The sequence below is a fragment of the Giraffa tippelskirchi genome, chromosome 10, assembly GCF_054371585.1.
Source record: "Giraffa tippelskirchi isolate mGirTip1 chromosome 10, T2T-mGirTip1v1.2.pri, whole genome shotgun sequence".
NCBI lineage: Eukaryota > Metazoa > Chordata > Mammalia > Artiodactyla > Giraffidae > Giraffa > Giraffa tippelskirchi.
Genome location: NC_137284.1, coordinates 77232914 through 77260016, shown reverse-complemented (window position 1 = coordinate 77260016; position 27103 = coordinate 77232914). Strand labels below are relative to the sequence as shown.

The window sequence follows — 27103 nt, the reverse complement described above, 5'->3', positions numbered from 1 at the left end:
CCTCTTAGTTATCTATCCGGAGAAGGCAATGGCACCCCACTCCAGTACTCTTGCCTGGAAACTCTCATGGATGGAGGAGCCTGGTAGGCTACAGTCCATGGGGTCGCTACGAGTCGGACACGACTGAGCGACTTCACTTTCACTTTTCCCTTTCAGGCACTGGAGAAGGAAATGGCAACCCACTCCAGTATTCTTGCCCGGAGAATCCTAGGGACGGCGAAACCTGGTGGGCTGCCGTCTATGGGGTCGCACAGAGTCGGACACGACTGAAGCGACTTAGCAGCAGCAGCAGCAGTTATCTATCAGTTTGATTCCATCTGTTGTCAACTTCTAGGCATTCCTCAAATTATCTGGTCTAGTATTTCCAGTTGCAGTATGATTTTATTTTATATACTTTGTCTTTCAATGTAAGTTTTGATGTGTTAAAGTAACCAGGCTGGGCCCAAGATGGAGTTGCTCATGCTAAAGCCCCATGTCAGCAACCCAAAACTTAACTGTTTCTACACTGAACTCTCCCAGAAAAGGAAGGCTTAGGTCAACCAATCAGTGACTGCCTGCTCAGCACACATTACCTGATCAGGCTCTCTTAGGCCTCCCTTTGCTTCTTACTCTCAAAGTCACCCTGCTTTAACCAATCAGTAAATGCCCAGCATAATTTCCTCCCTTGCTCCTGCTCACTTTGGTTTATAAAAATCTCTCATTTTCTATAGCTCTTTCTATAGCTTCTTTCCATCTGCAGATTGAATGCTGCCTGATTGATGAATCACTGAATAAAAGCCTACTAGGTCAGTAAATTGTCTGTGGAAAAATTTCAACAGATGAGAGGAGCAGTAGAAAATATGTGCTCTACTCATCATCTGGTAGGTTCCTGCTATATTAGGAAGCATGAGCCTATCAGATCACACTTTTCTATAAAGACAAAAACAAAACAAAAAAAATTAACTTATGTCCAATACACAGCGGGTAGCTGCAGCCTTCTTCTTTGAGTCAAAGGATTGGGACAAAATAAGAATACTATCAATACAGCATCCAGCTGTTTTTAAGAGAATTTCTCAGTGATTAAAAATGAGACTAAAAATGAGATTAAAAATGAGACTAAAATGAGACTAGAAACAGTTAAGTAGAAAAATGAGAGTCTCTTTCTGTACACATAACATTTTGGAATATTTATGGTCAGAAAGGGTGAATGGTTAATAAGAAAAGCTTTATATTCCTTACTATCAGCCTTATTAAAAGTACCCTAAGCGATGTACCAGTACACTAGTAATTAATATTTTCAAGTCCAAAATGCTTCTTTTTGACGATTTTCATATAGTGCAATAATAAAGGAAGAGTGGAAATACTTTCTTATCAGATCCCAAGTCTAACAAAACAAAATACTTTTGTCAAGGAACTCACAAATCTGAGAAATTTTATTTTATCTGTTTTACCTTCAAAGTCTGGCACAAGGCAGGGCTATATATTCAAAATGCAGTATTTTTGCCTTTAATCTCAACATCAGCTAATATACAATTACAGTATGTTGGGGGGGGATGATTTTAAAATAATTACCTTAATTAATTTCACTACAACTTGGAACTGAGAACTAAGGAAAGAAATTACTTGTTCAGGTAGATCATCAGTTACACTCAACTCTGATTTCAGTTTTGAAATTAAACTATTTTAAAGGACTGAAGTTCATCTTCCAAGCTGCTCACAATATTAGCAAGAGCCATTCTAATTAAAAACAGATTCTAGCAAATTGTTATATCTATTTTTAAAAGGCAGAAACTAAAGGGGTTTCAATTCAGATGCACACACTTCTCATGAACCAAACTATAGCTTTAACAGTATTCAAATATTAGCTTCACTCGTGTGCAAGTTAGTATCAGGGGCAATGCTGAAATGCTATATTGAAGGCATCTGTTGGCTGGTCTGTCAAAAATTTCAAATCATTCTAAGTGTTTCATAATTAAGCATGTAAGTGCTATCTTCATAAACCATCTTGTTTGTCTACTTCTCTTCTAATGTAAAAGTTTAAAATTACTTTAAAGGAGAAAAAACCACTAAATTTTGTTAATTAGCTGAATAACAGGAAGCTACTAGATATGAATAATTTTAGCTCGAAGAATAAAAAGAATCAACCCAATGCTAAAGATAGGGGAGGGAATGGACAATTCTCACACACTGATACTGGGAAGGTAAACTTGGCATGATGTTTCAAAGGCTTAAAAAGTTCTGTTCTTTGAGCTAGTAGTTTTACATCTGGAAATTTATCCTGAATAAATGAAGAAAAATATGTGCAACAGGTATGTAAACACAAGGCCGGTTATTACACTATTATTAATGAGCACCAAAAATAAAAACCTAGACAGCCAGTATTAAATAGCAGTAATAATAACAATAGGCAATCTTGCAACATATTGGGTTACACTGAATGAATAATTCCTTTATTAACACAGAAGGCATTTAAATAAAACAAAACACATCCACATTCAAAATACACAGCCAAGTATAAGAGAGGGGGAAGACAGATGGGAAAGGAAGAAGGGGAAAAGGGTGGGGAAGAGTAGGTGACAGTCCCCAATGCCAAGGATGTACATCTACGCCAGAGCAGCAGAATGAGGTTACAGGGCTAATGTCACATGGCCTTAAGGAGGGTTTGAGCAGAGACTCAAACACTAGACACTGAAGTTTAAATTGCCCACGTGGCCACAGAACATTTCCATGTCTCTGCCTCTTACACTCCCTGAACAAGGCAGGGAGTTGGAATCGAGATGCTGACGTGAAGCTGAGATCCTCAGAGTATTACACAATCCAGTAAAAGGTTCTAGAAAAACTCTACCTACTAGCTCAGAGAAGCAAAAAGAAAGCTTGAAACATCTTGACAGGCTTTCAATAGGAAAAAGTTCTCCAAAAGAAATCAAAATCTCACACCTCTGCCATGTGAAGCTATGGCATCCAAGTTGACCCTGCCTCTATGACTGGGAATCCCAGACTGAGTAATTAAACACAAAATTAATCCAGAACTCTCAAAACTTGCAGAAAGCTGGAAGAAACGAGGAGAAAAACATGTAGGGACATCTGCTCAGTGTAGGACACACAGAATTCCTTCATAAAAAAACAAACAAAAACAAAACAAAAAACCTAGATAACCATTAAAAATAAATGTACAAAAGATTAACTGGATAGCACAGGGAACTATAGTCAATATATTGTAATAACCTATCATGGAAAACAAGCTCAAAAATAATGCATGTGCTCATGTATAACTGAATCACACACACAAAAAGAATTCTACTTTTTGAAATTCAGTAATGTTTATCTTTTTGCCAGTTTTTCTAAATGTCCTATGGACATCTAAAAACAATGTATGAGATACAAAATTTTTAATATATTTGTGTAGGATATAAGATTAATATAAATTAATATAAATAGAAATCTATTATATTTAAATTAATGATAATTCCAGACACTCCTATTCTTATTTTTTTGCACTTGATAAAATATTTTTAGAGAAATGTTAATATGTCTCACTATGATTATATATTTTTTTCTTTTCCCTTATATTTCTTCTGATTTTTGCTTTATGGATGTTTGTTTCTTAAAGAGATGGGAATACCAGACCACCTGACCTGCCTCCTAAGAAATCTGTATGCAGGTCAAGAAGCAACAGTTAGAACTGGACATGGAACAACAGACTGGTCCCAAATTGGGAAAGGAGTATGGCAAGGCTATCCAGTGTCAGCCTACTATTTCAACTTACATGCAGAGTACATCATGAGAAACGTTGGGCTGGATGAAGCACAAGCTGGCATCAAGATTGCTGGGAGAAATGTCAATAACCTCAGATATGCAGATGATACCACCCTTATGGCAGAAAGTGAAGAACTAAAGAGGCTCTTGATGAAAGTGAAAGAGGAGAGTGAAAAAGTTGGCTTAAAGGTCAACATTCAGAAAACTAAGATCATGGCATCTGGTCCCATCATTTCATGGCAAATAGATGGAGAAACAGTAGAAACAGTGGCAGACTTTATTTTTGGGGGCTCCAAAATCACTGCAGATGGTGACTGCAGCCATGAAATAAAGAGACGCTTACTCCTTGGAAGAAAAGTTATGACCAACCTATACAGCATGTTAAAAAACAGACATTACTTTGCCAACAAAGGTTTGTCTAGTCAAGGCTATGGTCTTTCCAGTAGTCATGTATGGATGTGAGAGTTGGACTATAAAGAAAGCTGAGTGCCAAAGAATTGATGCTTTTTAACTGTGGTGTTGGAGAAGACTCTTGAGAGTCCCTTGGACTGCAAGGAGATCCAACCCATTCATCCTAAAGGCAATCAGTCCTGAATATTCATTGGAAAGACTGATGTTGAAGTTGAAACTCCAATACTTTGGCCACCTGATGCAAAGAGCTGACTCATTTGAAACGACCCTGATACTGGGAAAGGTTGAAGGCAGGAAGAGAAGGAGACAACAGAGGATGAGATGGCTGGATGGCATCATCGACGCAATGGACATGAGTTTGAGCAAGCTCCGGGAGTTGGTGATGGATGAGGAAACCTGGCGTGCTGCAGTCCATAGGGTTGCGAAGAGTCGGACATGACTGAGCGACTGAACTGAACTGAGCTGATGTTTGTTTCTTTGTTGTTAGTGTCGAATGGTTTATGATGTCTATCTTCTTTGTGAATTGTACCTTTTCTCATTAAAAATATTCATCATTATTTCATTTAAAGATAAATAAATTTAATAGAAAATGAATGTACAAAAAAATAAATTCAAATTTTAAAAACCGGCCTCAAAACAATCAGTAGAATAATCTAAGTAAGACTAGTAATGAGATAGAAAAATAAAAAACATAATGAAGAGGTAACTCATCAAAAAACTGATTTTTAAAGAAGTAAAAAAGAACTTGGAGAAATTAAGATATAGTAACTGAAATCAAACTGATGAAAGTTCAGTTCAGTCACTCAGTCTTCTCCGACTCTGCGACCTCATAGATTGCAGAACTGCAGCACAGGCTTCCTTGTCCATTTCCAACTCCCAGAGCCTGCTCAAACTCTTGTCCATTGAATCGGTAATGCCATTCAACCATCTCATCCTCTGTCATCACCTTCTCCTCCTGCTGTCAATCTTTCCCAGCATCAGGGTCTTTTCCAAGGAGTCAGTTCTTCACATCAGGTGGCCAAAGTATTGGAGTTTCAGCTTCAGCATCAGTCCTTCCAATGAGCATTCAGGACTGATTTCCTTAAGGATGGACCGGTATGATCTCCTTGCAGTTCAAGGGACTTAGGGGTAAAGATGACTGACATCTGCAACTTCCTTTGAAATGAATCATAAATATAACATATGTTGATGGAATAATGAAGGGCTGGATAAAGCATAGATAATGTGGTATGAAAGTAAGAAACCAAAACAAAATGTTGACTGTAGAACCTAGGTGGCAGTCCTGTACATCACTGTACTATTCTTTCAACTCTTTCATACTTTTGAAAAGTTTTATGATAATCGTTGGGGAAGAACTCCTTAAATCATGCATCACATTAGACAACATTGCTATTGCTATCATTATTTTCATCGTATCAGCAAAAGCTAACACATAGCACTTAAATTTCATCAAGCACTTTTAAATAGTCTTTTACTGATATTAACTAATTTAATCCTCTAACAATACTGTGATGCCATTATCTGTTTTACAGATCATGAAACTGAGGCACCTAGAGTGGTTAAATAACCTGCTCAAAGTCATACAACTAATAAAACGCAAAGCTGAGATTTGAATCTATGGATTCAAATCTGGCCTTGGACTCCTTTTTCTTCATTATAAACAAGAGGAAAAAGTTAGTGAACTGGGAAGACAGATTCCAAAAGTCATTGAAATTGCGCACAAAAAGGTGGAGAGTTTGAAAATATGAAATAAAGGTTAAAAGGCAAGGAGGATCACATAAGAAGTTTCAACATACAGCTGATAAAATTAGAGAGAAAGAAAACAGAGACCACAGAAACAAGGCATCAAAGAAAAAATGGAAGAGAATTTTCCCAAATTGAAGAGAGACATGTAACTAAAGATTCACAAGGCTCCCTCGGTCCTCAGCAAACCGTTTATAAAGCACACACACACATACACACACAAAATACACAAGAGTAAAATAAAACATCAGAAACACAAAAAGAAAAATAAAATTGTATAATCTGCCAAAGACAGATTAGTTATGAAGGAAAAATAATCTGATCTAAAATTTTACAACCATAAAGGCCCCCAAATAATGGAATCATATTTTAAAAATTCTAAATGACAATAATTCTCAATTTTGAGTTCTCTACTTAAACTATCAAGAAAGAAGTTAAAAAAGACAAGGGATCAGAAAACTCCCTATGTATCACTCGGCAAAGAGCTACAAGATATACTTTAAAAAGAAGAACTGGACTTAGAAATAAGAAGCAGCGTTTAAAAAAATGATCAAAGTCATTGTTAAATATATTGATAAATCTATGTAAGATTTAAAATAATAACAACACAATTAACCAGGGGTTAATACAAGATAAGATTAGACAACAACAAGTAAATGGGGAAGTGGAGATGGAGAAAAGCACTCTAAGGTCTTTAGGAGGAAGAGGTAAGAACTATTAAAGCAGAATGTAAGCCCCATGAGCACAGGACCTACACAGCCAGAGCCAGACAGCCTAGAACAGTGTCTGAAGAGCGGTCAGACGGTTGGAGTCAACCCAAGTTTGGCAGAAGGGAGGGCATCAATTCTGGTACAGCCACATAAAAGAATATTATTTAACCATTTCTAGTGTGAATTTGATATCATCTGTGTCAAGGGAAAATGTAACAAAATGCATGGAAGTTAAAAAAAAAAAAAGACATTTCTCTTATTTATACACATGCAATCAACATAAGTAACTCTGCTTACAGGCTTCCCCTCTGGCTCAGATGGTAAAGAATCTGCCTGTAATGTGGGAGACCCGGGTTTCATCCCTGGGTTGGGAAGATCACCTGGAGAAGGAAATGGCAACATGGCAACAGCTACATACCAACACACACACACATTTGTACAGAAAGAAAGAAACAGCAGATATAAGGAAAAACTTCTGACATCTATATGCCAAAAAGTTGTCAATGCTTCTCTGTGGGAAGTGAATCTATGAGTGTTTTAATGAGGTGGATGAAACTGGACCCTGCTACACAGAGGGAAGTAAGACAGAGAAACACAAATGCTGCATATTAACACATATATATGGAATGTAGAAAGACGGTAATGACAATCCTACATGCAGGGCAGCAAAAGAGACATATGTAAAGAACAGACTTTTGGACTATGTGGGAGAAGGTGATGATTTGAGAGAAGAGCATTGAAACATATACGTTACTATATGCACAATAGATGACCAGTGCAAGTTCAAGGCATGAAGCAGAGCACCCAAAGCTCTGGGACAACCCAGAGGGACAGAGTGCAGAGGGCGGTGGCGGGGGTTCAGGAGGGGGGACACATGTGTACCCGTGGTTGATTCATGTTGATGTACAGCAAAAACCATCACAATATTGTAAAGTAATTATCCTCAAATTAAAATACTTTAATTTTTTAAAAAAGAAAAAAATTATTTGCCTTTTCTCCCCCTTTCTGCATCTGGATTTTCATCTTTAACAACTCAAATACATAATAATGAATTCATGAAACTAAAAATGATAAAGTTGATATAAAAAAGAAATATCCATAAAATGTCATTTACTGTTTCAAGCATTATTCTAATTATCACAAAAAATTATGGGGGCAAGGAGAAAGAAAGGAGGGCATCAATTCTGGTATAGTCACATAAAGGAATACTATTTGATAACGTCTAGTGTGAATTTAATGAAGAGAGGAGAAAATATTAGCACAGAGTAAGTAGAAATATGTTTCTTGAAAGACTGAACTTTGAGGAGTGATCGACAGTAGCTGAAATTTAAGATAGGATATTAAGTATTTTATAATATCCTTATATATATTTTAAAATATATAATAAAAATACTGCAGTTATAATAATAGCATAGATAACAGTAAATCAACTAACCAGAAAGTTAATTTTATAAGCATAATAGAATTCATTACAATTTAATTATCTCAATTATTTTTAACCATGGGAAAAAACTTAGCTGTCTCATCCACGTGACATTGACTACAATGGCAGAGATACTGTCCTAGGGAATAAACAGCCACATCTATCAATCTAAGCCTGTAACTTCAAGCCTACTAAATAGAAATTCATGCACCATTTTCCTAAGGATGTAAAATCAAGAATACACTGTTATCCAAAAGTAAAGGATACCAAAACTTCTTTAGAAACATAAATAAGTTAGGTGGTCTGTACACAAGATGGATGGAGAAGGAAATGGCAACCCAGTATTCTTGCCTGCATAATCTCATGGACAGAGGAGGCTGGCAGTCTACAGTTCATGGAACTGTAGAGTTGGACATGACTGAGCACACACACACACCCAAGATTATAAGAGCCAAATTAAAAGGAATAATTTTTCCAGTAGTCATGTATGGATGTGAGAATTGGACCATAAAGAGAGCTGAGCACCAAAGAATTGATGCTTTTGAACCGTGGTGTTGGAGAAGACTCTTGAGAGTCCCTTGGAAAGCAAGGAGATGCAACCAGTCCATCCTAAAGGAAATTAGTCCTGAATATTTATTGGAAGGACTGATGCTGAAGCTGAAACTCCAATAATTTGGCCACCTGATGCAAAGAACTGACTTATTGGAAAAGACCCTGATGCTGGGCAAGATTGAAGGTGGGAGGAGAAGGGGACGACAGTGAATGAGACGGTTGGATGGCATCACCAGCTCAATCGACATGACTTTGAGCAAGCTCCACAAGTTAGTGATGAACAGGGATGCCTGCTGGGCTGCAGTCCATGGGGTCACAAAGAGTCAGACATGACTGAGCAACTGAACTTGAACTGAATCAACACAAGTATTCATTATCTGAATCTATGTGATTTTTAAGGCACTCCAGTTAAAATACTGCTAAGAAGAGAAGCAATGCAGAGGAGTGGAAAGCATTCTCAAGCTGGTGGATGGCACCCGTGTTACTTACAAATTTTATAACATTGGGAAAGTCATTTAACAAATCTGGATTCAGACTTTATCCACTGAACACAAGAAGGGTAGACAAACTAACATTTAAACAGATAGTTAGGGAGTTTGGGATGGACAGGTACACACTGCTATATTTAAAATAGATAACCAATAAAGACCTGCTCTACAGCACAGGGAGCTCTGCTCAGCATTATGTAACAACTTAAATGGGAAAATAATTTGAAAAAGAATATATACATGTAGAAGTATAACTGAATCACACCTGAAACTAACACTGTTAGTCAACTATACTCCAATATAAAACAGAAGGTTAAAAAATAAACAAATATCTTTCAAAGTCTAATATTCCCTTTTTCTTAACTAATAAGATTTATTCTAATATATAATGTTTATGTACAATCACACTAGCACGTTTTTTTCCCCAAAATACACAACAATGCTTCTCAAACTCAATGGCATACACATCTTCTGGGATCTTGCTAAAAAGCATACTTTGGTACAGTTGGTGTTGGGTAGGCCTTGAGATTTTGTATTTTTGTCGCACTGTCTGGTGATACCAATGCTGCTGACACATGGAAAATACTGAGCAGCTTGGCCCTAGAAAACAAGTGTCACAGTCTCTTAATCTGTAAGCCAAGAGAAAGGTTCTATCTCTGAATTGTTTCACAGCCAAGAGCACATCTTAAGAGGGGAAGTTTAAGGAGAAGTCATAGGATGACTGGGGTGAATAAAATGAAGTTCAAAATAGACCTTCTTTTCCAAAGTTGCTCACCTGTGATTTATAATGAACAGAAAAACAAAATACATGAAAACATTTGTCTTGTTTGAACAATCCTCTATCTTACTGAGTCAAGCACCAAGTATGTGGTCAGTGTAGATGTAGAGTCTTACCTAGGAGGAAAGAAATCTGTACCATATCTAGGTGTGGGTGACAGACTAGATTCTTCAGAGATAATAGACAAGAATGGATGTTTTTTATTTTTTATTGATGTATGGTTGATTTATAATGCTGCATTAATTTCTGCTGTACAGCCACCTGACTCAGTTGTGTGTGTGTGTGTGTGTGTGTGTGTATAAAATACTCTTTTTTATATTCTTTCCATTATGTCTTATTTCAGGATATTGAATATAGTTCCCTGTGCTATTAGGATCTTGTTGTTTAAAGATGACTCTTTTTAAACCAAAGTAAAAAATGAGAACACCACCAAGCTAAAAAATGGATAGTTAAACAAGTGATTGCAAAAATCTTCCCAGCATCATGCCCTTAACACATAAAACCCTTCATAAACAAGCATGAATGAATGAAGCAAGCTTACCTCTTCAAATCCCTTAAAATCTCAAAATCATGAATTTTACAAAATACCTGTTTTTTATGGAAATCCTTTAGGGCCGTTTTGTAGCCTTCCTCTAGCCTACTGAAGGCTATTCCTACATCTGTAGTCCACCAGATTTGTGAGCTAGTTAGTGCAACTTGAGCCGGGAAATCAAAAATCCACAGTTCCCTGGGTTTGTCTTCATAGACTGCGATGGCTTCTGTGATGGAATGACGCACTGTCTCTTGCATGGTCCGTTCCAGCTGCAGGAGCCAGGTTTCCACCTTTTAAAGCAAACAAATGTAGTAACACAGGCTTAACTATGGAAGAGGGATACTGCTATCCTCTCCCAGGCTTGAAGGCTACAAAGAGAGGAAGGCCTCAGGTGGATTTATTGGGTTGGCCAAAAGTTTGGTCCGGTTTTCTGTAAGATCTTATGGAAAAACTCAAATGAACTTTTTGGCCAACCCAATGTTTTAAACTCCTGTACTAGAAGGTAACTCAAAGGGGCTGGTGAACTACTGACAGATGAAGTCTTCCCTACATAAAACTGTCTTTTGCCAGGATACTGCTCATCTTATTTCACCCACCAGCTGTCTCATAAATTTCCACACTCTAACCAGACAAGGTGCTCTCCATTCTTCATTTTTCAGATTTGAAGACCAGAGGGCTCTAGATCAAGCTCCCCTCTGGCAACACACAGTGTTTTGAGAAACCAAACATCACAGCTGGTATGTTACAGTAAAATTCTAGAGATTTGAAAATCATAGGATATGGATTTTTTTTAAGTATACTTGATATACAATGCTGTGGTAAGTTTCAGGTGTACAGCAAAGTGATTCAATTATACATACATATGTATTATTTTTCAGATTTTTTTCCATTATAGGTTATTACAAGATATTGAACATGGTTCTCTGTGCTATAATAGGTCCTTGCTGTTATCGATTTTAAATATAGTAGTGTGTATCTGTTAATCCCAACCTCCTAATTTATCCCTTTTCCCCCTTTCTCCTTCAGTAGCCATAAATTTGCTTTGTGTGTCTGTGAGTCTAGGAAATTGATTTTTTAATTTATTTTTGATGATTTTTAAATATACTGAAGATTCTACCCTAAAATCTCCGTAGTACCTAGTCTTACAGTGTTTTCAGCAAGTGTCTTAATCATAGTCCTTACTGGCTCTCATCTTCACACTTGTCAGAAATTAGACAGTAAGAGAGAGGAGAAAGAGGACAACTGCTGACTTGTGAAAATAAATCTTGAAAAAAATTCATTCAAAGTGTATTTTGTTCCCACAGATATATTTCAGCCAGTTTTCCATTCTATTCAAATATGCTTTGTTATATTTGTCTGTATATATGTTTCCCCGGGATGATGTTATATAACAAAAGGATACCTATACTATTTGCAAATAATTGACCATAGCGATTAAAATAACTATAATAAATAAATTCCAAGGACTGTATGATATCCTCAAATTATACAGTTGATTTCTTTTCCTGCCTCTGTGAAGACGGCAGCAGTATTCATCCCTACAACCTCTTTCTCTGGAGAACTGGGAAGGAGTGACATGTGGTCAATGAGTTGACAGCCTTCCCTATTGGAAGAAGGAGGAAGCATGGCCTTCGCTATGGCCCAGTATCCTAGAAGCCTTCTCCCCAGCCTCCTAGCCAGGCTTTGTTTCCACGCCTGAGTGCAGGAGACCTAAGCACCACTATCGTCACTCAGTACAACTCAATGTCACCAAGCAACAGGCTCCTTTAGTAAGTAAATCATATATCATTTTAGCATCTTCCAGATGCTCTGGGATCCATGTCCTCAATATGGCCACCTGTTCTTCAGAACTGTCAAGTCCATTTGGGAAGACCAAACATACATACACGGTAACACATCACCCCTTCTTTAGAGACTATGCCACCAACAGCGACTCAGCTCAACATAAGTTGGGAACTAAGCCCTGATGAGGTGCTTGCTTGATACCTTCTCACATCTTAGTCTTTCATCAGCTTCTGTCCAACCCTTTGTAACAAGAATTGTCACTTCCCTTTATCACTAATTATGTGAACATCTATTTCTTCAATGAGCCCATGAGTTCCCAAAGGACAGGTGCTATGTCTTACTCATTTCTGGATTTCCAAAGGCCAAACCCAGGGGCTGGTACGTAGTAGATATTCAATAAACATTTGTCAAATAAAAGGCAAAAAGCCAAAATTGGGAGGAAACAATCATAAAAGTGCGGGGTAGTGGGGGAGGCCTAAAGGAAAAGCATCTTTTAATAAAACAAAGGCAATTAGAGGGTACATGCGGTACATGCCCCAAAGTCTCTAGCGTAAGTTGCTTATACAGGATAAATTAGAGCACTGTGAAAACTTTCAGTATCAAGGGTTTCTGCTAGTGATAACCGCATCTATCAATTGGACTGTCCTCCTTCCAGGCACTATGCCAGTCAGCTAGCAATCTGCTGGGGAGGAGGCAGACAGCAACACACTTTTGTCAAGATAGTTTATGGTGATTTTTTCTAATCTTTGTAATAATATCCTAAAGAGCCCAAGAGATCAAATATATACTTTAATCAAAGTATTCCACCATCTGCTTTCCCTGCATTTGGCAGGATTTTTCTGGTACAATATTAAAAAGCAACAGAGAAAACTCCTGTAGGAAAAGGGATTGCCATCAGATTTCTGCAAAGGGCCCTTTAAAGAACCCCCTGCCTCAACCTAAACTGTTCTATCATAGAGGCTACTCTCTCTGTTACTCTGTGGATTAATTTTTAAGTTATACAAACATCATCATAAAAAGATGCAATTCCTCTAAATCATCTGAAAAACCAATAGCTCCTTCATAAATCATAATGAGCTGTTCTTACAGATAACTGTTAAGAATATACTTGAGGTGTTTGTGAGAGAAGAGAACATGTTAACTGTCTGTGCATGCAGTAATTGGTATACGTGACATCAGCTTTGAGGACTCAACCAAAGTTATTTACAAGCAGCCATTTATAACATCCACCTCAGAATCCTGAACTGCAGCCACTTTCTAATGTGCTTCACTGCAAGGCACTGCTTCACCCTAATCCTTCCCTGAATGGTGAGCAGGGCTGAAAGTAATTCTCTCTGTAGGAGACTCAGTCACTGGGTGGCACTTGCTACTAATGCTGGGGTCTGCTCATTCAGTCTGTGGCAGTCCTTCCTGTCCAGCTCAACTGCTAGTATCTTCAAGCCCCTGCAGGCTGCTGAAGCCTTATGCACAGAGTAGGAAGCCTGGCAGAGGACTCCTCGGACACACCAGATAGATGCAAACAGGAATCTCAAAGCACAAGACTAACCAGAGCCTGACAATTGACATGAACTGACAATTTCTGGTTCCATTCAACTTTTAAAAACGACCCCCCAATCCTCCCCTAGCATAGAGAATCTCATAATCAGCTCTTACATGGCCTATGCATTCACACTCAGCTGGGAATGGGACGTACTCCTTGTCTTTGCTGTACATTCCAGCCGCCCTGTGTGCAGAGACATCCTGATCATCTTCAAACTGCAGATCCGCAATGCTGTCGAAGAGTTTGGAAAGGTGGCGGGTAACCTAAGACAAGATACGAGATGAGATAAGAGCACTTCTTACAGGAGGTGCGTTCTGGGAATCTAGAGAGGTGGCTAAATGAATTCACAAAACTGTCTTTATATCGTCACAGAGTTGCCTTAAAATGCTTTTCTTCCTTCCAAATAAAATCACTTCTTCAATTTCAGAGTTTGAAATGACCTTGGTGGAGAGGTAGCCAGGCACTCTGATCACATCATCAGGTGTTGGGAGGTGAATGCTTACCAAGGTAGGTCAACTGTTTTCTCCTTAAAGGTTGGAGACTTACCAACTTCTCTATCTGTACCATATTCCTGCAGCAATCATTCTGCTGGAAATTTTGTGGTCAGGTTATTAAAATTCAGACATGGTATTTTACTTAACACCATAAAATCCTTATAAAAAAAGGTATTAAAATATTTCAACCAAAAATGTAAATTAGATCTTCTCCTTGGGTCAGGTCGTTTGCTACCTACCGTGCATCTGCTTTGATACTGACATGAGTCCCACAGCATATTTGTTACATAAGAAGAGTGAATGGGATTCTCCCATTTTCATTGACAAAGAAATTGAAAGTCAAGTATTAGGTGACTTCATCAAGTTGACATTGCTAAATACAAGTGGCAGTTAGATCTTAAACCTGCAAGTCCAGGCCACATTTACAAAGTTCAAATTCTTCTGGCCTCATAACCTTTTAGATCCTAAGTTGTGGATTCCCAAAAGAGTCCCCAATAATATAACATACTGAACCCTGCGCAGGTTCCAGACTACTTGAAATATAAAACAAACCAAGTTAAAAAACAAAGATCTGCATTTGTTCTGCTAGAGGTCAGTTCAGAGACGAAAGCCCAATCGGCCTCCATACAGAACATGAGAACCAGTGAGTCTTCTCCATCCGGTCATATCAGAACAGAATGGGACTGGCCTCTCCACCTAAAAGGGCTGGCGAGGAGGAAAGGAGAGGAAGACATGTGTTCTTCAGGCTCTCAGTCAGGCAAGCCACTCTACCTCCTCTGGGGTGGACTGAATAAAAGGCAGAGTGAACCACAGGAAGTATCAGGAGTGGGAACAAGTATTCCCTCCTTACATGTGGCACAACTAAAAGCTGCAAAGGAGAACGCAGTTTGGTGTATCCTCAAAACGTTAACACAGGGACTTCCCTGGTGGTCCAGTGTTTAAGCATCTGTCTGCAAAAGCAGAGGACATGGATTCAATTTCTGGTCTAGGAAGATCCCACAGGCTGCAGAGCAACTGGATCCATGAGCCACAGTGACTGAGCCCGTGCTCCACAGCAAGAGAAGCTGCCACAAGGAGCAGCCCATGTAGGGCAACAAGAGAGTGAGCCCCAACTTGCCTCCACTAGAAAAAGCCCACATTCAGCAATGAAGTTCCAGCAGAAAAATACATCCACAAAATTAGAAAAAGAATAAATAAAAGGTTAACATAGACTTGCCATAAGACCCAGAAATTTCACTACTAGGTATATACCCCAAACTACAGAAAACAAGTACTCAAAATACCTGTACAAAAACACTCATAGCAGTATTATTCACAAAAGGTGGAACTAACCCAGATGTCCACTGACAGATGACAGACACACTGTGGCATATCCATACAATGGAATACCGCTCGGGTATCAAAAGGAATGAAGCACTGGTGCATGCTACACCGTAGATGAACCTTGTCGAGAATGACATGCTGTTGGGAGGTGGCTGGGGGGGGAGCAGGCAAGGGAATGTAGTGACTTCTTGATGGGCATGTGGCTTTATATCAGGGAAATTATTATATCAGGGTAAATTATTATAAAATAATTTGGAACTAGGCAGAGGTAACAGATGCACAACACTGTGAATGTACAAAATCCCAATGAACCATACACTTTAAAATGGCTAATTTTGTGTTGTCTGAATTTCATCTCAATAAAAATAATAAAAAATAAATAAAAACCAGAAGATGGTTTCAAGCCACAGAACGTTTCCTAGCACATAGCATTACAGCCATCTCTGTAATGAGATTTTCTTGAAATACAGTTTAACCAGACTTGATAACTATCCCAACAGCAGCTTCTAGGGACAATAGCAACCCGCCTAAATTTCCCACATGACAAGCCCACTATCAATACTGGGAAGGAACTCAAGGGTGATTTAATCTCTGAAGCTTTTAGCCTTGACATTTTTGCTGCATTTGCTGTTTTAGTATTGAAGAAAATCACAACAAGGAATCTTCCCAGTTGAAAACAGATGAGTTTCTGCGACTCTCACTTTCAGTGTAGACAGAGTGGTAGCCGATGATCATTGCTTGGATTATCACAGTTACCGCATCCCTGCACATAACCCAGAGGACATTTACATACAGTCTCTCCAATCATCTCACAGCTCGCTGTCACAGCTGAAGTGGCCAGCAAGTGCACAGATGTTTAATGGCTTCTACTGCATAATGGGCCTAAATAATATTCAGGTGCAAAGCTGCAGGATAAATGAGACCTCAACCATCAGACACCCTCACACATCACTGCTTTGGCCAGGAAAGCATTTCACAAGAACTTCTAATCCCGCAGTCATTCAGTAGGTGACCAGGACATGCAATCCCCACAGCTTGCTGTTCTCCTGTGACTTATACCTGGCATGCTGGAAGTTAAACAGTTTCCTATTCTGCCCTCCACTTCGAGCTTCTGAGACAACACAACCATTTTCTTAACTAACATGCATGCTGTTGCCCTCAAATTAGTTCCATTTCTTTGTACTTGTTAACATAAAATTTAAATTCCTTTTTGCTAGTTGGGTCTTTGGAAAGATCTTTAATTTTACAATTAAAAAAAAACCCTGAAGGCTCCCTCTTTTTACCTCACTAAGAAGAAACAGAATGGATATGAACATTTCAAATCATGAAATTCAATAATTTGATCATATCTTGAACAGGTTTCTAAAAGGTTAGTGACAAAAACTGAAATGTTGTTTCACTGACTTACAGTAAATCAGGTGCATCCACTCATTGGGTCATAGGTATTCAGGCAGGTCCTGCTTTGGACAGTAGTGCAGGATTGTAAGAACAACTGTGCAACCTCTACAATCAATGGGTTAACACACAATTGTGCTCTGGCCTTTAAAAATTTTTGTTAAAATATTAAAATCCCTCTCACTCTTGGTTATAGAAGTACAGGGAAATAAAAAACTGTAAATAAATATTTAATACACTAACTGAAAATACTAAAATATTAAAAATTGTTTTAGTTCTTTATAGGAAACTTATCAGGAGTAGTTCAAACAGCACTTGCCTCCTTCTTCTCATCTTATAACTTAAGATACCAAATGAGCATCTTTCCTGTGCTTTGTGTAATCTTCATGTTCCTTTGGAAGTTTGGATCAGCTGCCAACATTTCATCCTTTGAAGCCTCATGTCCTTGTATTTCTAAGAGTTTCTTTAATGTGGATTTTCTTTTTTTTTGGTATCACTACCTGTGGCACACCTTCCTCCTTTTTATCTTGACCACTGTTTACATTTGTTTTGATAAGTTCATTTTCACTATAGTCCTCTGGCTGCATATCTAGAATCTCTCAAAAGGTGATGTCATTTCTACATTCAGCTTTTTCATCCGTAACTAAATTTATGATTCAAATTTCACTTCTAGCATTATCAATTTTCACTTCTTTGCTATATTTCCAACTTCATCACTAATTCTCTCTTTTGATGGTGTATTTTTATAAAATATCAGGTGGGTTCTTCTCTGGGGATAAATTTGTAGCACACTACGTTCTCTGCTGACTGTATGAGAACTAAACAACAAATGTGTGATGGCTAACCACAGACAGACTGTGAAAAGTGTGACATCACTGATCATGTGTCAAGATGTACATCTGTCATTCACGTGGTGATTTTTGTGGACTGAGGAACCAGCAATTAAGTTTGTGCTTCTCAAGATCTGTCACAGTTGACACACCATAGTATGTGAAATGTGAATCATGTTATTGAGGGTAATGGAGTTATATAATCAATCCTTGATAACTGAAATTAATATTTTTCAGATTTCTGCACAAGGAGAACTGCCTTTTTAAGAGCTTTCATTTGTCTGTAAAAAAAAAAAAAGTGAAAAAAACTACTCATCTCAGTAATTTTATAATTTAAAATGAAAACTAATACAATGATCAGATCAACAATCTACTCTATGATCAACAGTCTGTCTACCTAGAGAACAAAGGGAAGAAAATGAAATTATGTAGCTTCTACATATGCGTCTATGCATAGTTTCCGTGTATTGCTACGTACTAACTTCTCTGTATGGCTATTATACATTCTCAAAGCTTTCCCCATTGCTTTTTGCTTATGTTTCATTGCATATTTGCCCCTCTATGAAAGATGCTGCTTCTGATTAACAGAGATGAAATAGACACAAAGTCCTAATGTCATTCCCGGCATGGTGAGCACCTCAGAGTTCACTCATACATAGTAATTAACTCATTTATTCATAATGATGGTAATACCCATGATAGTATTTATGAGAAGTATATAACGTCCAAAATGTAGGCAGTCTTATCTATTGTGAATATTATCCTTTGGAATAAGAGAAAAATGAGTCTATTACTTTTACATGTACAAATTTAAGCCTGCCAAAATGTTGAATAGTTTGTTGTTGTGTTTTATATTTTTAATAATACTCAGTACAGGTGACAGTACATGGACACATATCATTGTTCAAAGTCTAAATATGCAAAATAACTTTTAGGAATAGGTTTAATCAGTTATAGCACTTTCATATAATGGTAACTTCTACAGACATTAAACATCATATTGAAGAAGAATATTTCAATTTTTATTAAATATAGTGTTCTGACCTACACAAACACATAAAAAAAACTCACCATAATCACTCAAATATAGCATCAAGGAGTATGCTAATTATATTCTGATCTTCTATATTTTTCAAACTTTCAGTAGTGAACATGCAATTATATAATTCAGAAAGACTATATTTGTTGTTGTTCAATCGCTAAGTCACGTCCAACTCTTTGTGACTCCATGAATTTCAGCATGCCAGACTTCACCGTCCTTCACTATCTCCCAGAGTTTGCTCAACCTCATGTCCACTGAGTCAGTGATGCCATCCAACCATCTCATTCTCTGTTGCACCCTTCTCCTCTTGCCCTCAATCTTTCCCAGCAAAGATTATATTAGTTTTTTATAAATTTTGTAAACCATTATAGCTAATATTAGGTATCAGATATTAACTGGTTTGCTTTTAACAAAACTAAAATCATAGTATACATACTATTTTGCCATTTGATTTTGCACTTATTAATATAACTTGGATATAACTATATTATCAATGCTGATTCTGTATTTCTTCCTAAACATTTTTAGCATGTGTACATATATGTATATAAGTGTGCTGACAACACAAACTGAGTTTTCAAATAACCTTTTAAAATACAAGTGTATAGAGAGAAAAGTGAAAAAAAGTCATGTGTGTACAGCTTAATAAATTTTAGCAAGTTAAAAAACTCTTGTAAACAGTGAGACAATTAAGAAACTGAATATATCTGTACCCAAAAAACTCCTCATGGCCCATGTCAGTCTCTAATCCCTCCTCTCTAAAATGGACATTACATAATGAAGGCCATATACAACAAACTCACAGCTAACATCATTCTCAACAGTGAAAAGCTGAAAGCATCCCCTCTAAGATCAGGAGTAAGAATAGTAAGAATAGGTCATCACTTTTATTCCACATAGTTTTGCAAGTTCTAGCCATGGCAGTCAGAGAAGAAAAAAATAAATAAAAGGAATCCAAATTGGAAAAGAAGTAAAACTGTCAGATGACATGACACTACACATAGAAAATCCTAAAGATGCTATCAGAAAACTACTAGAGCATATCATTGAATTCAGTAAAGGTGCAGGATACAAAATTAAGAGAATCCCATGGTGGTCCAGTAGAGGGGACTCCCTGATTTTATTACTGAGGGTGTGGGTTCAAACCCTGGTAGGGGAACTAAAACCCTGCAAGCCAAATGGTGCAGCCAAAAAAAAAAAAATTAATACACAGAAATCTCTTGTATTCCTACATATTAATAACAAAATATCAGAAAGAGAAATTAAGATAACAATCCCTTTTTTACCACCACATCAAAAAGAATAAAATACCTATAAATAAACCTACCTAAGGAGGAAAAAGACCACTACTATGAAAACTATAACACACTGAAGAAAGAAATCAAAGATGATACAAACAGATGGAAAGATATACCATGTTCTTGGATTGGAAGAATCAATGTTGTCAAAATGACTGTACTACCCATGGCAATCTACAGATTCAATGCAATCCCTATAAATTTACCAATGGTATGTTTCACAGAACTAGAACAACTTTTTGTTTTTAATTTGTATGGAAATAATGAAAGACTCAGAATAGCCAAAGCAACACTGAGAAAGAAAAATGGAGCTGGGGGAAATAGGCCCCTGACTTCAGACTATACTGCAAAGCTACAGTAATCAGAACAGTACAGTGTTGGCACAAAAAGAGAAATGTAGGGCAATGGAACGGAATAGGAAGTCCAGAGATAAATCCATGCACCTATGGTCAACTAATCCATGACAAATGAGGCAAGAATACACAATGGAGAAAAGACAGTCTCTTCAGTAAGTGGTGCTGGGAAAACTGTACAGCTGCATGTAAAAGAATGAAATTAGAACATTGTCTAACACCATACACAAAAGTAAACTTAAAATGGATCAAAGACATAAATGTAAGGCTAGTACTATAAAACCCTTAGAGGAAAACATAGGCAGAACACTCCCTGACATAAATCTCAGCAAGGTCTTTTTGGATCCACCCCCTAGAGCAATAAAAATAAAATAAAAAATAAACTAATGAGACCTAATTAAACTTAAAGGCTTTTGCACAGTAAAGGAAACCATCAACAAAACAAAAAGAGAACCCACAGAATGGGAGAAAATGTTGGCAAACAAAGTAACCCACAAGGGATTAATCTCCAAAATATACAAACAGCTCATGCAGCTCTATGTTCAAAAAAAAAAAAGTCAGAAGATCTAGATATACATTTTTCCAATGAGGATACATGTCCAAAAAGCATATGAAAAGATGCTCAGTATCACTAATTATCAGAGAAAACCATAATGAGCTATCACTTTATACCAGTCAAAATGGCCATCATCAAAAATCTACAAACAATAAATGCTGGATAAGGTATAGAGAAAAGGGAACCCTCATACACTGTTGGTAGGAATGTAAGTTGGTACAACCACTATGAAGAGCAGTATGGAGGTACAGTAAAAAAAAAAAAAAAAAAAACTAAACCGAGAACTACAATACAACTCTGCCATCCCACTCCTGGGCATATACTCCGAGAAAAGCATAATTCAAAAAGATACATGGACCCCCAGTGTTCATTGCAACACTATTTACAATAGTAAAGACATGGAAGCAACCTAAATGTCTATCAACAGATAAAGGGATAAAGAAGATGCAGTACATATATACAATAGAATGTTAGTCATAAAAAGAAATGAAATTCAGCAACGTGGATGGACCTAAAGTCTGTCATACAGAGTGAAGTCAGAAAGAAAAAAATCAAGTATCATATATTAAGGCATGTATGTAGAATCTAGAAAAATGGTACAGATGAACCTATTTGCTGGATAGGAATAGAGACACAGACATAGAGAATGGACATGTGGACGCAGCTGGGAAAGGGGAGGGTGGGATAAATTGGTAGATTAAAATTGACATATATACACTACCATATTTACATGGTGGGAACCTGTTTTATATAGTACACAGAGCCCAGCTCAGGGCTCTGTGATGACCTAGATGGGTGGGACACGGGAGGGGTGGAAGAAAGGTCTAAGAGGGAGGGAATATATGTACATGTATAGCTGATTCACTTCACTGTGCAGTAGAAACTAATGCAACATTGTAAAGCAATTATACTCCAATTTTATAAAAAAGCTAACGTTTTAGAGCCAGAAACCCTAACCATTGAATTTAAGTTGGAGCTGAACAACCTGACAGCAAACAAAAGCTAGGACCAGGAGTTTTAGATTGCACAGTGAAGCCTAAGACTCTTTAGCAGTGGGATCCCAAATTTATAAGACAATTTTTTATCTTGTTACAATAAGTGGTATTTTAATCCTGCATTATAATAACCCTGATTTTGTTGTGTAACTTATAAACTGGCTGTGGAAGGAATTCCAATAAAAGAGCTCCAACAGAATTCTAAGCAGTAGCAACACATTGGCAACGTGGAAAAAAAAAAATGTTGTTATATAACCTGTAGTTAACCATTAGTTAACCGTTTTGCAAGGATGATCAAGGATAATCCCTACTGGATATATAATTTATGATTTTATTTAAAAACTGATTGCCTATTTTCTTGTCACACACATAAATGCCTAAGTCATTTGAGTACAAGGCCACCTTTATACAAAGGCAACCATTTGAAATGTAACACAGTCCTAAGTTATACTGGCAGTCCACTCCAGTATCCTTGCCTGGGAAATCCCATGGACAGAGGAGCCTGGTGGGCTACAGTCCATGGGGTCACAAAGAGTTGGACATGACTGAAGTGACTAAGTATGTGTCCATGCATACCAAGTGGAGCTATTCTCACTGGCAATTTCTATAAAGAACTACACTTAGACAAACAGCTTCCATTCCTTGCTGTTCAGCTGAGGTAAGTAGAGATTATGGCAAGGTAGTCAAAACCATGACCATCTTCTGTGTCCATTTTCTTTTCCTGCCTCTTCCTTTATTCCATCCCCAGCCCCAACCTAAACTCAAGGACAATCGCCTCCCTCCACTACAGGTACCTAAGAGCCCTCCAACCTTCTACTCCGTATAGAAAAGTTGGAATCTTTTTTATTTCAGCTAAAACTCATTCACTCTTACATGTGGCCAACTAACTACTTGCATCTTCAGCCTTTTTACTCTCGATTGTCTAAGACATACTAGTTTATTTTATGCTATTTTTGGCTGTGCCACAAGGCTTGCGCGATCTTAGTTCCCTAACCACAGACCAAACCCGTGCTCCCTGCAGTGGAAGCATGGAGCTCTAACCACTGGACTGCCAGCAAAGTCCCTCCCTTTACTGTCTCAGGAGGACTAATCCTTGTCAAGAAGGCTGTGACTCACCATTAGTGATTGTTGAGCTGCATCACCCTGATTCCTGAGATTCAGATCCTGAGGCACCTTCACTCCATCACAGACAGAACCAAGTGGAAGCACTATCCAGAAATATACTGTGCTTGTGGGGATGCGGGGTTTTAGACATCTGCCCCTTGAAGATCCAGAAGTTCTTTTTATTACCTAATACTAAGCCCATTTCTCACAAGCACCTGTCCAAGTGCCAATATTGACAGAATATTAAGGGTATCAGTTGAGTGCCATCTGCCTCATACTGCAATTCGGGGATTTCTCAAAAGACAAGTTGGCAGATTTCTTCTTACACAGATTTGGTCTGATGCCATGAAGGGTATTTTTGATGCAAACATTCAACATTTCTGAGTATGTATATTTTCTGATCTTGTCATTTAGAAAATTGTGGCCTCAACTGCCATAGCAGTGGCTTTCTGGTAGTCACATTAAAACAGGTAAAAAGAAACAGGTGAAATTAATTCTAACATGCTTTATTTGACCTAATATATCCAAAGTATTGTCACTTCAATATATAATTAATAGAAAAGGTACTAATGGGATATTTTACATTCTTTAAGTCTTTGAAACCTGGTGCATATTTTGCATTTATAGCTTACCTCAGTTTGGATTCTTCATCAGACATACTTGATCTGTCTCTATGTTTCATAAGATATGCAGTTGAGAAAGTAGATTCACACTCAAGTTGTTTCAAATTTATGTTTTCCAATAACTGAATCAAAGATCAACTCTAACACATTGTAGTTAAAAATTGTTGTCACATTTCAAGTGCCCATTAGCCACATGTGGTCCATGGCTACCTCCATCACGTAACACAAATGCAGCTGATCACATAGAAAGTGTGTCTTTCTTTAGTATAGCTCTAACATGGGGAAGTTTTCACTCATCATCACGCAGAAGATGAAGAAAGAGAAAACACACCAACTCTTCTAGGACAGAAAGATCTTTTGGGTCATAAGGAACCAGTGGCTAAAAACTGGTTGTCTGCTATTTTTAGACACTGTATTACAACCTGGGAGGGCACCTCAGGGCAACTGATGCTACCCAGGCTGACTTTAACCACTACACTTGCTTTACTTGAAAAATACAAATGGATGTTTTTCTAAGCAGGGGTAGAATCACAGAATGTTAATACTGAATCAGGTGCAACTGCATAATTACTACCCCATGTCCATTAACCCTGCAAGGACACCTCTAAGTTTGTGTTTCCACAAGCAACCACCAGAAATTTCTTCCCACTTAAGTTACATGGCACAGCCCTATCCTCAGTCCTTGAGGTAATCTATGAAACTGGGAGGTCAGGATGAATTCTAGGAGAAAAATCTTTAAAACTTGACCTTAACCAAACCTACTGAGAGCTAAAAAACCACTGAAGGCATTTCAGATGCACTGACGTCATCACTCTGACATTCCAACTGAAGTACCTTAAATTGGGCATTTCTGCTTATAGAATGCAGGATGTAGTAATATCAGCCCCTCCTCTAGCTGATGTGTTCAGGCTGATCAAATTCCACGTCAACTGCAGAAACCCTCACTTGGACCAATACTCTTAAATTGAGTGTAGTGGGTGGAGGAGGGGAATCTGAAGAATTCAAGTCATTCACAAGATGTCAACATGAGTCATCTGCCCACAAAGGGCCATTGCATTGTTATCCCATAAGCTGCAGTTGCCACGTTATGTCTGTCACACTACAGGGAGCACATTCAGGATGTTAGCACAAAAGGCAGAGACGGAAAAAGCTGGGTCTGATGGCCTGAAACTGATTCTGATAATGAAAGAGAGTGCACGAAGGCTAGGCCCTTTGGCATAACAGCCATAAGCATTAACTCTCCCACAGTAAGTGACCAAGAGTTAAGATCACACCTTGACTTTGCAGAAACACTGCAGAAGCTGACTGTGGCTCAGGATGACTCAACTCATCCTTAGCACTTTTTCAATCCTCTGTCCCAACAAGTCACTCCCTGATGGTACTTGCACCTCAGAGGCAGTTAAACTCTTTCCCTAATAAGGACCCTTTCCTAAAAGTGTGACGACATTTGATGTGAAATTGAATTGTTCAAGGTTTAATTCATGGAACAAAAAGATCTCAATGAAGTCAAATTTTGAGCAAATTTGAAATAGTGTACCTCAAATTTCAAAATGTTTCAAAAATTAAATCGTTTCAAAGCTGGCAGGTCAGGAGAACTGTACACTGTGTTTACCCTGGAGCTACATAGTCAGACAGATCCATTCAGCTAGTAAGCAGAAATATCCTACCTCTTTTTGTTGATATGGTATAGATGGCACCACGGCTGGTACTCATTAGCATGGCTGTGAGCCATTCTGGAGACTCCCTCTGCTGTGACTTTAATATTCAGCTACATTAAAATTTAAGATCTTTTTAATGCCTGGCATTACTAGTCCTACATTAAAGAGTGTTACTAGCACTGATAAATGCACCTGAGGTTCAGGGGTTTAGAACTTACAATTAGAATGCTGTGAATGAAGCAGACAAGAAGGCTTGTCTAATCACAGTGATATGAAAGTTAACACTCTAAAACACTGAAGTGATACTGTGAAAATAAAAAGAATTATTTTAAAGGTACATCTTTTAAGTTTATTTTTTTAAAAAAGCAAAGCCTGTAATTTAGGAAAGATGTGGAAAAACAGTAGTTGGCATCAGGGATGCATATACCTTTGAGCCAACAAGCATGTCTAACGCACGAAGCATTTTTTGATGATTTGAAAGGACACAGAATGGGTGACAAGTGTATATTGAGTCATCTGCTCCTCTAGCACCTGCCTAGGACTTCAATTAAGGAAAGAGAGGAACTGGGAATGCACATGCTCTGAAGAGAGCAGACAGGGATTAGGACAAGTTGGTCCCTTCAGGGCTTGACAAGACACATCTCAACAACTTCCCATCATCTGCCTCCACACACCCCTTCTGGGAAAGCACAGCAGGGAGGTGGGGAGAGACGATCATCCTCACCCCTGTGAGTTATCAGCCCAGAGGGGGATGCTCTGACTTTTCCTCAGTTCTTGTGGGGCTTCAAGGTGAAGGACTGTTTCCCCAATCTCTGCCCTTTAACTTGTCCAGTGAGTGGGGTTGGAGAACCACTCACAGAACCCATGGGTGCCTGCAGCAAGTGAATCTGTGACATGTCCCTACTTCACACATCTCTTTAGGTGGAAAGGAGGAACAAGATGTAACAAATGACGGACTACACTGCCAAGGGCAAGAACTAGAAGCACTGAGACAGACTTGGCGCTGTGTATACACCCCTGGGAAGTTCCCCCTGTCCTGAGGACTTGCTCCTGTTCCACAAGAGACCCAGATGTGGGTACTGGCTGTCAAGGGGCAAAGTCAACAGCCACTGCTGAACAGAGAAGCAGGAATATGCATTAAGAAAGGGCGATGACTGACAGATGACACCTTTCCCCTGTCCCTGCCCAAAATAAACCGGTAAGGAGGAGAAATAAAAGATCTCAACTCCAGGTTCTTTATGTAAAAAACTGGTCCTGACACAGACGTGAGCTTGGAATTTTAAACTAGATCTTGCTGAGTTGCTTTGGGTTTCTTTAACTATTAATAAGAAAAGGGGACAGGAGCATTACAATGCCTATCCAAAGTGTTATAAAGGGATCTTCTACTCAGTGTAAAGAGATTCAGCAGGGCACATTTGAGATTAATAATTGTAGAAAAATAAAAATGTCTCATGTCTATATTCTGGGTAAGTAATACTGTTCAATAAAACATCACATATGCGTTTATTATGTTTAAAGAATATAAAAGAAAAAGCATATTCTTACTTACAGATTTATGCACCTGATTTACAGAGTTAAAATTCAGAATTCTAAGTATTTCAAATTTTCAAGTGTTTAGGAACATATACCTGGAATAGGATATGACACCCTCTACACCACCTTTCGGAGACGGCAATGGTACCCCACTCCAGTACTCTTGCCTGGAAAATCCCATGGATAGAGGAGCCTGGTAGGC

At 38.1% G+C, this 27103-nt stretch overlaps 1 protein-coding gene and 1 long non-coding RNA gene across 5 annotated transcripts in view; both read right to left on the bottom strand.

Moving 5' to 3' along the window:
* DNAH11 (dynein axonemal heavy chain 11) overlaps positions 1 to 27103 on the bottom strand; it is a 364135-nt gene that overhangs the window by 249454 nt on the left and 87578 nt on the right. For all 4 annotated transcript variants that reach the window (XM_081536384.1, XM_081536387.1, XM_081536386.1 and 1 more), the window contains exons 29-30: positions 13811 to 13960; positions 10429 to 10662 (exon numbers count right to left, since the gene is read on the bottom strand). In XM_081536384.1, the coding sequence (XP_081392510.1) occupies positions 10429 to 10662; positions 13811 to 13960 (384 nt within the window). The remainder of the gene's footprint in view (positions 1 to 10428; positions 10663 to 13810; positions 13961 to 27103) is intronic.
* On the bottom strand, positions 17385 to 24580 carry LOC145524353 (uncharacterized). Its single transcript, XR_014067425.1, has 2 exons — positions 23100 to 24580; positions 17385 to 18020 (listed from the first exon to the last, which is right to left on the bottom strand). It is a non-coding gene; the product is annotated as an uncharacterized LOC145524353 (long non-coding RNA).